Source organism: Pistacia vera, unplaced genomic scaffold, assembly GCF_008641045.1.
Source record: "Pistacia vera cultivar Batoury unplaced genomic scaffold, PisVer_v2 Contig949, whole genome shotgun sequence".
Lineage (NCBI taxonomy): Eukaryota > Viridiplantae > Streptophyta > Magnoliopsida > Sapindales > Anacardiaceae > Pistacia > Pistacia vera.
The window spans coordinates 264,013-277,085 of record NW_022196833.1 but is presented as its reverse complement, the minus strand read 5'-3'; the positions used below and the strand labels follow the sequence as shown (position 1 = coordinate 277,085).

The window sequence follows — 13,073 nt, the reverse complement described above, 5'->3', positions numbered from 1 at the left end:
TCTTTCATATCAGTCACTGGCTCACCAAGCTAAAATCTCTGCTAAACCTTACAAAATCTCTCCATATTTGGCAATGAAGTAAATGGGTGCCCTGAGTTTAGGCCAGAGATGCGAAAATGAGAGAAAAGTAATTCATTTGAATGTTGAAATCTTATTCCAAGTGTTGTTTTTGGTTTCAAAGACTAATGTCTGATTTGAGAGTATTATTAGTCTCATTTTCTGACCAAGACAGTTTGTTTTATGCAAAAACTTTGTCAATTAAACACCTTAATCCAAAACCAACCCCAATTTTTAGACAGACCCTAGTCTCTACTACTTTATCAGTTATATATATGAATTATGAGGTGATTGTGTCAAAAAGACTACAACTTTTTCATGAGCAGTACCTTTGGCTTTGTCTTTTCTGCCAGTGTACCACAGCTTCATTTCCTCTATTTCTCTTCTTCTTCAAAACCCTTGTTTCAAAACTACAATTTCTGCCATAAAAAGTCTTATTTTTTTTTATGGGTTGTAATGTTGTATGCCTTCTTATAAGATGAAAAACAACAATGTCGTTTCACAGTTCAAACATAGAAAGAACTTGCTGAAACTGACCCTCGAAACGAGGGATGCATTGGCAAATGCACAGTGCAGGTACAATCTGTGTATACTTGCGGTTGCTAAATCCTTAAGGTTGATTACCTCTAGAAATTCATCTCCTTCCTGTGACCTCACAAGTTATCCTTTCCTTGAGTCCCATGAAACAACTGATAATCATAATATAAAAACAATGTCCCGTAAGCAAACACGAATTGAAAGCAACCTTGAAGCCTCTACTTCTTCTTCTTCTTCTCAACCTTCTAAACCTAAACGTTCTTCGTTCTCTTTTAGAAAGGACAAACGAAAACAAGCCTCTTCTTATTCTTCTCAACCTTCTAAACCTACATGTCCTTCGTCCTCTTCTAGAAAGGACAAAGGAAAAAAAAAATTACACCGAGAGAATGACCTGAAATTTGAAACCATACTTGAAGAAAATGGAGAAGGCGAGGATGCTGATGATGATGAGATGGCACAGGCACAAGCTAAGCCTCCGCCAGAGCCACCACTTGAAAGAGATGATGTGCCTGGATGGGATTTTTTTCGTCCCTATGATGGGTTGAAAGCTGAGAGGGAGAGTGATGTTTCTCAAAGCAATGATGAGGATCATCTTAGGATGGTGAGAACAGAAGAGAGGATTCCTGAGCTAGAAAAGGTTGAAGAGAGTGACAGAAAAGAAGCTAATAGTAATGAAAGTGAAAGGGAGACCAGCAACTTCAAAACTGAAACTGATGGCAAAGTAGATGCTGATGCTAATGATGGGGAGATCGAGAACGAAAACAGCCTTATGATAGTGAATGGAGGAGGCACCTCCCAGAAAGACTTATTGGAAGCCCTCAAGGAAATTGAGGAACATTTCCTTAGGGCTTTTGAGTCTGGTTTGGAAGTTTCAAAGATGTTGGAGGTGAAGAAGTTTCACTTGCAGAAGGGCTGGGAACGCGTTATCGGTGAGAAGTTCTTTTCTTTCAGCTTTTTATTTTTATTCTCCTCTTCATTTCATATTTTGGGTCCTGCATGTGTTGTTTGCTTATCCGCAATTCAGGTCTATTTCTTTCGCTTAATTAGAAACAAAAGTCAGCCGCTTTTGTCTCCTGGGATACAATAATATTAAAATGGGCCCATTTCCTTGGAAAGATTATGTTTTTCTGTGCATTTGCAACATGTTAAACCATAAAACGATCAATTTGGCCCCGATCCACACAAGATAAAAGTTTTAATGTCTCAAAGATGTCTCATTTCTTGAGAAATATCGTTTTATGAAACCCTATTGACTCTACATTGATATACAACTGTTTAACTGCAGCAAAGCCCTCTGCAAATAGTTCATGAATTAATGGGCAGTAAAGTTTACTGTTCACGAATGGAGACCTTTCGCTGTAAAGTTTACTTCTTTTTGAACGAAGTCTTGCAACTTTTTTCTCCTTGTTTCCTGATATGTCGTTGCTCTTCCCTGCCAGTTAACTTAATGTATCCATGTGGGTGCTGCAGGTGGCTCCAGTAACTTCTTCACTTCCATGAGAAGAGGCCGTTCGATTTCGAGTCGCTCTTCTTCATGTTTGAGCATCCTTTCTCCCTCGCGTACAAGAACTTCTGCTTCGTGGGACGAGTTCAGGAGGGAGCCATTTCTTGACGATTATGTTCCAATGCAATCGGGCAGTCATGCTTTCACCTTGTCAAAGTTGTATGCTTGGGAGAAGATACTTTACCAAGATGTTTCGGTAAAATATAATTCCTTCTTATCTTATCTTATCTTATCTTATATTATATTATATTATGTTATGTTATATGATCTTTGCTTTGCCAACTTCATGCAATTTATTACCAATTTTCGTGCTCAGATTGGTGAGAAATGCAGGAAGCGTTTTGACAGGAAATGCTTCAAACTGAGAAACGAGGAAGTTGGAGAAGGACTTTTCAGTGGCGACAGAACAAGAAGTAAAGTGAGAGAATTGCATGCCTCAATATATGTTTCAGTGAGGGGTGCAACTTCAACTTCTGACAAAATTATCAAGGTGAAAGACGAGGAGTTGCACCCTCAAATTGTTGAGCTTCTACAAGGGTAAGAAATTAAATGAATAATAATAAAGTAGATGACAAAACTTTGCTCTAACTTTAAATTTTATAGATGATAAATCTAACGTGTGCATGCAGGTTGAAGAACAACTGCAAGGTTATGTGTGAACTTCACGAAGCTCAAAGCAAAGTGATGTTTGAAGTGGGATCATTCAATTGCCCCAGTTATGGAGGGTTCAGCTACAAATCTAACTGTCATGCCACCCATCTGCTGGAAAAAAGAGTTGAATGTTGGCGTGCATGTTTTTCTGTGTATACTTCTGCTCAGAAGGCTTACCTCGATGCTCTTTCTAAATGGATATCGAAATGCTTTGACATCAAACCAGGGAATCAGGGGACCAATGACCCACCATTGCTAGTAATGGTAAAAGATTGGAAGACTAACTTGGATATGTTGCCACACAAGGAGGTCACAGAGTGCATGAAAAGCTTTGCAAATGATATCAGGAAAGTTTATGTTCAACAAGGCAAGGAGCAAGACCAGATGAGGAAGGTTGTTAGAATGACAGCAAAATTGGATAAGAAGGCTGTAGAACTAAAGAAGCTTGAGGACAAGGTTCTTGGGTCAGAGATCAGTTCTACTAAGGAAGCTGTGCAGTTTAAATTTGACGATGGGTATGAGCGCTTGACAGAAAAGAGAAATTCATTGGCAACGTACAAGAACAGGCTTGAGAAACATAAAGCAAAGCACATATCCGGTGTCCAAAAGACTCAGATGCTCACTTTGCAGCGAATGCAGACAGGTTTCTCGAATGTTTTTGAGTCTTTGGTTAACTTTTCAAAGGCTTCTGCTCAAATGTATGCTGATCTTGCTGCATACAATGGGAATGCCAAAGTAACTGGTGGAACAATGGCAACCCAGCTCAAGTAGAAGAACCAAAGGGGGAGGCTCAGGCTTAAAAGAAATTGAAAAACAGGCGCAATATTAAACTCAAACTGGGCTTTTTCTGGACTTAGTTTAGGTTTCCAGTGTTAAAAGACTTGTCTTTTTAAATGTTCTTAAGCGTTTTAGGTTTCATGAAGTTAAGATTTCAGCTATGATCTTTATTTTGTGGAAACTAATTCTGCTATATATGAATTAAGGAGACATTAAGGAACAAAATATTTCATAAGAGAATGCATGCAAGTTCAAACAAAATATTTATAATCATGTGGTGGTCAAGTTTTAACATCTTCTTCTCTGATTCCTCTCAAATTGTTCTTGTCAACATCAATGCTAATACTATCCATCTCAAAACGCCTCAAGCTTGTGCTTTGAAATGACTGGCTATCCATCTCTATGCGAAACCTTTGAAATCCCACACCATCTATGCTCACAAAGCTTTGAGAATGATCATTGTCAATTGATCTTCGAGACCGCCCTATCGATGATCTTCGAGATTCATTCGAAGTCGAAGTAGACCGCCGTTTGTGGTTGAAGTTTTCACCAGAATGAAGAGCCTCCTCCAATTCTTGCCATACTTGAGTCATTGTAGGACGATCTTTGGGCATTTTCACCACACATCTTAGACCAAGTTCTCCCATTTTTTGCATGATCTCCTTGTTGCATGGCGCAGTTAGAAGATTTGCATCTAAAATCTCTTCTATATTGCCCCTCTCTATGCTAGGCCTTGCCTTCAATTTCATGATAACAATTAAAAAATTGTTATTGAACCATCAAATAGATTCTTAAATCAATAAAATGTCACTAAACTATTTAAGCATGCTTACCCATTCAATGATGTGATAATTAGGTTGAGTTCTGGTTGTGTCAACTGCAGGCCTGGCAGCAATGAGCTGTAGAAGAATAACGCCAAAACTATAAACGTCACTGAAAGGACTCAAATGAAAACTTGAACAATATGCAGGGTCAAGATATCCTGGCGTCCCTTTGATTTGGCTACTGACATGAGATTGATCATCAATTGGTCCCATTTTCACAAGACCAAAATCAGAAACCTTCGCTTCAAATCCCTCTCCTAGTAAAATATTACTTGGTTTTATGTCACGGTGGATTATGCTTGGCTTTATCCCTTCATGCAAATGAGCAATCCCTGTCATCATTTAGGAGCATTTAGTTGACTTACCTCCATTAGAACTAAGTATTTCTCTGGGTTAATTATGTGAAAACACTTGCCTTTAGCTGCTCCAATTGCAATGTTTACTCTTTGCCTCCAGGTTAGGCTTCTGCCTCCTCTCCCTACACTCCACAATTTCAGTGTGTCAAAAAGTTTATTTATTTATTTATTTATTTTTTTTAAGCGGTGTATAGTTGTGCGCATCTCAACTAATCTTTCGAGACTCTAAAAGTGATAGCTAGATAAATTCTCTAGTGGCTACCCCTATACTAAGACCTCTTGAATGATATACTGTGTCAAAAAGTTATGTCTTTCTTTTGTTAAGATGTCAGCTGTGTTGAAGCCTTTTTATGTTTTGTTCTAATTAAACAGAAAAAGATTAGAATTCATTACCCATGATGTAGTCAAGCAGAGAGCCATTTGGTACGTATTCATAAACCAATACTTTTGCTCCTTTCTGTCCTGTTACACAGCAAAAAATTTGACCATTTTGTCAAAGACTGTTTTATGCACAAAGCTTTAAAGGCTCTGCATCTGTGTGAACCCACTGAATTATAAAATGGTTGTTGGCTTACCAGTTTCTTCACAAAACCCCACCAAACCAACGAGGTTCCTGTGCCTTACTTTTGAAAGCAGTCTCACTTCTGTTTTTCAAGAAACCACTAAACAACATAAATAAATTTTAACCTTTCCTTTTTAATTAGTAGTAGAAACAAGCATGAAATAATTAATTACCATTTCTGAATTCTTCAACACTTTGGTATGAACCAGCATGAGCTCTCTTGATTGCTAGAATTCCTTCAGCATCAAATGTCCCTTTGTACACATTTCCAAATGCCCCTGAACCCACTAAACATTCTTCACTAAAATTCTTAGTTGCCCTCTGTAGCTCCTCTAGCTGGAAGCACCTTAACATTAAACTTTCAGCTCTGAGTCCTCCTGAACGATTAAAGATCACCATGTACAATACAACTAATCAGTAAGAGGATATGAGCTATAAATTAATGGTGATTAACAAGCTTAATTAACTCACCTCTTTGAGTCCATTTTCGCCTTAGAAGTGGCAAGAGCTTTCTCCAGAAAAAGAAGAACAACGAGACGCCCAACAAGACTGCAAAAACAGCGATAATAACTCCTCCCAAAATGTATTTATGATGAGAACTATCAGATTGCGGAGCTTCCTCTGGAGAATTGGCTAATGATTGCGAACTGTCTGCCAAAAATCTCTTCGCCATTGTTATCTGAACATTAACAAAAACCAGATAGAATTTTACTTCGCATTCATATCTGGCAGTCTCATCTCATTCTTTACAATTCCCATTTTCACGTTCTCTTTGCATGAAAAACTGAATTTCCTTCATTGAACAGAAGAGAAATACAGACAAAATCAACGATGATAAATAAATTTTGCCGGCAGAACATGAATCCTTTCAACTTAATTTATATATTCGATTAATTAAGAGTCACACTCAATGTCACCAAGGACTTGGTCACAAGCTCGCTCTAGAGCAGCCGGCACATAGGCCAAAACTCCATGCAAAAAAACGCACCGTTTTATGAACAAAATCATGCAGAATTCACAATCAGAACTTGACAAATCCTCTACATCACAAACATTGTTTAAATCCATGTCTTAATCCATGATTCCTGGGCATTAATTAATGGAAATGATGAAAGTAAACAGTATTAATTTATTGTCCTTTCTAGTTTCTTGAAACTAAGTTTTGTAATTAGATAAGGATTTGCCTTAATCTAATGAAATAAGTGAGTGGAAACAATCAAACCAGGCATTGCAGTTGTGTCTTGTTGTGATTGTTTTGGTCTTGCTGTTCACTTAATTGTCAATTTTCATTACTTAATTATTTGATTAATTTTTGGATGTTTCAATTGTGGGTTGTCGTGACGTGAGAGATTCTTTAACAAACAAGAAAATTTAACACATGTACTGTATGTGCCATAACTGATACGAAACAATCTAAAGATGACTGAACTGTAGAAAATAATGATACGATAACCACTACTGAATTATGTCAAGGTTCGGATATTGTATAATATGAAATACCTTTTAGGGTTTTTAATAATTCATTAATATAAAAATAATCCAAAATTTTTTGTTCTTAGGACTGAAACAACCTTTAAATAGTTCTCCCTTAAAAACCTAATCCGAAAAAACAAAGGAAAGGAAAATTAAACAGTCATAAACAACATCAAAACATTCAGAAACTCGTAAAAATAACCCTAAAAATTAGGGGTGTTCAAAAGAACTGGTTGGAATCGGAACCAACGGGTACCCTGGGTTTGGTTCTGGTTCCTACCCAGAACCAATCGTCAATGGGTAGGTTCCGGTTCCGGTTCTAGTTCCTATAGTTAGGAACCAGAATTGGAACCAGGAACCAGGAACCAAGACTAATATAAAATAAAATTAAGTATTAGGGGGGTTAATAAAAACTTTTGTAGAAAAAGTAATGTGAATACATTTTATATTTATATTTCATAACATTTAAAGTAAGTTAGTTTGACTTTTGAGAATCTACCTTTACAAAATAATTGAGTTTGTAATTTTGAATTTATAATTTGTAATTTTATTTTTGTTAACAAGTGTGAGGTGGGGGGTATTTGCAAGTTTTAAGGGTTTTTTTGCCATTTTAAAAACCTTTGGGGGGTCATGTAATGTTACAAGGTACCCAGAACCGAAACTGGAACCGTTGTTACAGGTTCTGGTTCTGGGTACCTAGGAACCAGAACCGTCAGTTCCGGTTCTAGTTCCAAATTTCAAGGAACCGTCAGTTCCGGTTCCGGTTCCTTCAAAAAGTGTAGGATACCCAGAACCGAACACCCCTACTAAAAATCATAAAATACCCAAAAACCCCTCAAAACGACTCCAAAAGGCTAAAAATTGATGATCATCATAATTTAATATGTGTTTTGTTCGTTTGGCCATTTCGGAGTGCTTTGTCAAAAATCATTACCTTCAGACACCATCAACACTATTCGACCCATCGAGTTGCATCAATAACATTATGTTAATTAATTCAATGTTATTTGCCATTAACTAATTAATATATAATTGATGATCGATTGAGGTATTTTTAGACTAAGTCAGGTTTTAGCAAATTATATATGCAAAATCATTTAGAAAATTAGAATTTTAATTCATATATAAACTCAACCCAATAAAAGAATTGCATTAGTGCATGTGTTTTGGTAAACCTAGCAAAACAGGTAATTACTCGCAGGTGGACCCGTACCCGTTAAAATAATATAGGGTACGAGTTTGAAAATTTGGACCCCTTTTTTTCGACCCGTACTTGGCTCTGGCCCTTTTTTTGCGGGTGGGCTGACCCCCAAGTGACTCTTTTTCTCTTTGGAGGAGGAGCCTTGGTTGATTTGCAGTGGATCTACAGTTGTCTGTTGAATTGAAATGAATTTGCAGGAGTTGATTGTGGTTGTGTGATTGTAACAAATGAAAAGTGCAGAAATTGTAAGCTTCTGATTGTAACAAATGAAAACTATAGTGAACAATAACGGATACTTGCAGGTCCACCCAAATCAGCGTAGGGTAGGGTAGGGTAGGGTACGAGTCTAATATTTTTTACATGTTTAGAATCAGTTCTTTTGGACTCGTACCCGTTAGACTCGGCCCACCCGTTTTGCAAGGCCTAGCCAGGTTTTGGAATGTGACTATGAGTTGGGGGATACATATTAAATCTCTCTCTCAATATTTGACTATCCCTATTTGCCATTTAATGTTGGAATGCACAAAGTTTTAGTTTCTCCAAAATTAATTGACATTTAATTGGTAAAAGAAAATCAAACACGTGATAAGGTCACATGATTCTGTTCTCTTTTCCAGTTAAAGAATCCAATTGTTTGTTAGAAAGTAGATGGTCCAGTTGCAACTTCAAGAACCATCGATTAAAAATATATATATATATATATGAAGAGTTTATATATATGTGGTTCAAAGAAAAAGCCTATACTATAAATAAAATATTGGCTGCCCCATTTGAGTATTTGAGTTTGTGGCTTCAAAAATTAGAGTTATTTATTTGGTTTTGTACTAATCATGCAAATACAAAGATGAATTTGAAATATTAGAATTAAATGAGAGTAATTCTAATGGTTTCAAATTATTAAAAACCCTCTAAAATTATTAAGAACCCCTCGAAATTATGAAAAACAGATGAGATTAAAAAAAAAAAAAAAAATTAATGCCTATAAAAGTATAAAATTATTCTTAATATGAGGTATTTAATAGTTTTCGAGAAAATTGTCAGAACGCTGAAAGACTTTTAAATGGGCACATGAAATTAATTAATAAAATGAGAAAAAAAAGATATTGGATAAGTCCTGTGGGGTGTGTCATTTATGGAAAGAGCTAATGGGTATTGTATTTGAGTTTGTGGCTTCAAAAATTAGAGTAAATTCTAGAGTTATTTATTTGGTTTTGTACTAATCATGCAAATACAAAGATGAATTTGAAAAATTAGAATTAAACAAGAGTAAATTCTAATGGTTTTAAATTATTAAAAACCTTCTAAAATTATTAAGAACCCCTCGAAATTATTAAAAACCGATATGAGATTATTAAAAGAAAAAATCCCTATAAAAGTATTATTGATACAGGGTATTTAATAGTTTCAGTAAATTGTTAAAACGTCGTGGGGTGTGTTATTTATATATAATAATTTTCCTTATTGCCACTGTCTACTTCTAAATAATTAATCAATGGAATTGAATTTAGGAGGATGGACAAGTTTACTTACATGAACTGAGGTAGGTGAAGACTGTGGCCTACTAATTTTAATTATTATTTCTTATTTATTTCTTATTGTGAATTAAAAAAAAAAAAAAATTGTTATAGCTATGAGGGGAGTGAATGAAATGAATGAGATAAAGTTGAAGATTCAAAATAGTTTTGAGGATTAAATGTGGAAGATGGAAAGAGCTAATGGGTGTTTGTACTTGATTTGGGACCAATAATTTAGTTTTGTCTCATCTATTCTCCTTCGTTTGTACTTTGTACTACTCACCAATTTACAGCCCCCTCTCTTAGGTGAGACTCAAATTCAGATTCAGAATTTATTTATGGACACTTTTCTTAGAACAGTTTCCGTCCCGTACCCTAAACCCTAAACAATTTCGAGGTCCTTTTAGAATATTTTCTTCGAATAGAGCTTATTAGATCTTATTAAACGAGCACAAATAGGTTTTCCCCGTCCCCCACGAACATACCATTTTTTTTTTTTTAATTTGAACTTCAATCATCGCTAATAAGAATTAACTTATAATTGCTTTGAATTATATGAAGAGTAGTACTTTTGACAATATAAAAAATCCTGCAAACAACTGGGTTAGCTTAGGCAAAGTGTGGAAAGGATCCAGGACTGCTGGCTGTGCTGGACTTTGAATTAAAGACCATTCTACACAAAAATGTGCCATTTGGATGTAACCAGACGCCATCTGGTTCCCTTTCTGAATGTATTATTGCCAGAAATATACAGAAAGTACATAATAATACAGAAAATGTGCAGTGGCAGCATCATAAAGGAGGAGCTACTGCCACTGCCTAATGCTTCCCAGAATTAAATAAAGAGCCTTAACTTGTGCAACAGATAGTTTAAGTGAGTGAATGAGGGAGTACAGTGGGGTTTCGGATTAGTTCCTCTCCTCAATCCAGGTTATGGCCACTTTTTAATAACTGGTATGGTGCCATACTGCCCATGTACCAAATCTATTAATGGCTTGAAAAGAAAGCATACTAATATTTCACACACATTTTCTGGTACCCTCTACATACATTATAAGATTAATCATTAGATAGGTTTCCTTAAGACAATCTAATTGTTGATATCGATCTATACTTTAAAAGTTTACAGTAGCAAGATCATTCACACGGCGAAAAGAGAGTTAAGATTATGAAGAATGAACTTAAAGACGATATTAACTCAAAATTTTTATACATATGGATCATCAAAATCAAATACAGAGATCCTAACTGAGGCATAGTTGAAGTACCACAGAAAAGGCGAGAAGCAGAGGAGTAACCAGCATGTTTGAGAGGGACAAAATACAAGAGTGGGACAAAATACAAGAAACCTAGAGGCGATCATCGTATAAATAATAAAATAATTTTTTTTCTTTTTTTCTACCGAGTAATTTACAAAGAACAGCATTACAGATCCCTTCTGCATAATGGGCATGAAGCATGATTGAGGAGCCACTTATCTATGCAAGGTAGGTGAAACATGTGATGGCAATGAGGCAAACTTCTAACCGTCTCTCCAAGCTGAAAATCCTGCACAAACAAAATGAAATCGTTTCAGTTGGATAGTGTATTCACAGCTGATTGGAATCCTAATAATCAAATTGAAAATAATGGCCAAACCTGAAGGCAAACTGAGCAAGAGACTTTTTCCCCAGAATCGTCTACATTGTTGTCTGTACCAATTGTGATCTTTGGAATCTTGTTAACAGATTCTCCAGTTAATCCTTTTGAGCAGCCGGTGTCAAAGATGTTAGGCATGTCCTCAAAGTTTACTTCAACAGCTCCCATCTGATATACAACAAATTGAAACCATTTACGGATTATAGTGGATCCAGGGAAGCCTAACAATATATCATCAGACTGTAAATTTTGTTGCATAATACCTGACTCTGAACAGCACTGAGCATGGCTGGACCAATTCTTTCGCGCACAAGTCTCCCACTCAGAAGGCTTGCAAGCACATCAATCTGTGCAGTTTGTAACAATGATAGATTGGTTAAATAATATCAATTATAACAGACTTGAAAATGAGTATCCGCAATCATCAAGTTTAGATTTGTGTAACAATCATATTAGCAACAGTAAAGGTATGGACAAATTGGTTACCAAGTACAAGAGACACCCAATTCCAGATTCATCAGACTGCCAAAGAACAAGAGAAGATTCAAAGACTTCAATGGAGAAAACAGCTCCAGAAATGGCTCCAACTGCAGCCCCTCGAACAAATCCACTCTCTGTTTCTTGCCCTATTAAAGCTCCAGTCATGGCCCCCAACAAAGTGCCCACTATATAACACAAAATGTCAAATTCAAATCAAACAAATAAGATCACCCACAATTCTGGACACAGAACGTTCCAAAGAAAACTTTCTTTATACGCAAAAATCATTAGCATAATTAGAAAAATGACATGCTAGTACATCATTGTCTCCATATAAATTTACAATAACCTTATAAAATACGCATAAAGATGAACATAATATCCAAAATTAAAATGGCAGACAGAAACAGAAACAGAAACAGAAGCAGATCAAAGATCAAAACAAACTATCATTTCATTAACACAACCAAATAATGTTGAATAAAACAAGAAGGGCATAAAGAAAAGGCAACCAACCAACCTAATGCAAAGAAGAAAGTGAAGATCGCCGAGAAGATGTTCCCAAGAATGGCGGAAACGGCGAAAGTGCAGAAATCTTTGACTCTTTCAAAGAAATTCCCAAACAAAGACAAAGATGACATAGAGAAACGAGATGGGTATGCATAAAACTCCATTGATTTAGGTTCCTTAATCCAAAGCTTTTTCCTACGCAATAAAAGCAAAGGTGGGTGTTGGTGATCTACAAAAAAATTGAAAGGCTTAATTGGGTTCTTATATATTGAGAAGGTGAGATAGATGGCTTTTGTATTCTTAGTCCCTAAGAGAAAATGAAAAAGAACTGTATCAACTAACTCGCATTTAAAGCTTCCATTTTCTTTTCAGTATAATTCTTTCTTTTTTGGATGAAAGAAAAAGAAAAAGAAAAATCAAAGCTTGATTAATTACTCGGAAAATTCAATTAGACAGAAGAAGATTAAGAGAAGCTTCGTCTGACGATTCTATACGTGTTGTTCAGGGGATATTTATATATGGTCGAATTTGGTATACAGTAGAATAAAGATCTCAACAAGGGTTCCAAAATTCAGCAAACAAAAATAAATAAATAAATAAATAATTTAGGAAGTGATTTGATTTTTGATGGTGATTGGTTAGATGTTGAACAGGTGGTCAAGGTTCGAAGATTTTTTTTTTTTTTTTAAATAAAATTTAATTATTAAAAAATAGTTTTCGTGAAAATATCTAAAGGAGGAGGTGGTTTGAGATACTGGGGGCGCTTTTTCTATTTTGTTATTCCCCTCGGACCCCCTCCTCTTTAAGTCTCAGTTATAGTTGGGCCCTGTCTATCTCTATATTTTTATTTATTGCTTCAATACCCCTATAACTTTATAAAATAACTTATAATTTGTATGCTTCCATCCAATTTTTTTTTTTTTTTTTTTTTTGGAACCGAGGGTATCCGAGCTAGCAGTGGCCACTCTTAATAAAAATCAAAGAGACTC

The 13,073-nt window shown here is 35.8% G+C and overlaps 3 protein-coding genes across 3 annotated transcripts; 1 reads left to right on the top strand and 2 right to left on the bottom strand.

The window, feature by feature from the left end:
- The first annotated feature begins 535 nt into the window (after positions 1 to 535).
- Positions 536 to 3,520, top strand: LOC116120830 (nitrate regulatory gene2 protein-like). Its single transcript, XM_031406801.1, has 4 exons — positions 536 to 1,523; positions 2,065 to 2,294; positions 2,415 to 2,635; positions 2,728 to 3,520. The coding sequence occupies exons 1-4, from the start codon at positions 536 to 538 to the stop codon at positions 3,518 to 3,520; spliced, it is 2,232 nt and encodes a 743-aa protein (XP_031262661.1).
- A 287-nt stretch (positions 3,521 to 3,807) lies between these two features.
- On the bottom strand, positions 3,808 to 6,057 carry LOC116120870 (receptor-like protein kinase THESEUS 1). Its single transcript, XM_031406841.1, has 7 exons — positions 5,740 to 6,057; positions 5,442 to 5,645; positions 5,282 to 5,350; positions 5,100 to 5,168; positions 4,766 to 4,828; positions 4,360 to 4,682; positions 3,808 to 4,263 (listed from the first exon to the last, which is right to left on the bottom strand). The coding sequence occupies exons 1-7, from the start codon at positions 5,939 to 5,941 to the stop codon at positions 3,808 to 3,810; spliced, it is 1,386 nt and encodes a 461-aa protein (XP_031262701.1). The 5' UTR covers positions 5,942 to 6,057.
- Positions 6,058 to 10,622: 4,565 nt separating this feature from the next.
- LOC116120854 (NEP1-interacting protein-like 1) lies at positions 10,623 to 12,342 on the bottom strand. Its single transcript, XM_031406825.1, has 5 exons — positions 12,095 to 12,342; positions 11,581 to 11,759; positions 11,358 to 11,441; positions 11,095 to 11,262; positions 10,623 to 11,004 (listed from the first exon to the last, which is right to left on the bottom strand). The coding sequence occupies exons 1-5, from the start codon at positions 12,246 to 12,248 to the stop codon at positions 10,882 to 10,884; spliced, it is 708 nt and encodes a 235-aa protein (XP_031262685.1). The 5' UTR covers positions 12,249 to 12,342; the 3' UTR covers positions 10,623 to 10,881.
- Positions 12,343 to 13,073: the final 731 nt, after the last annotated feature.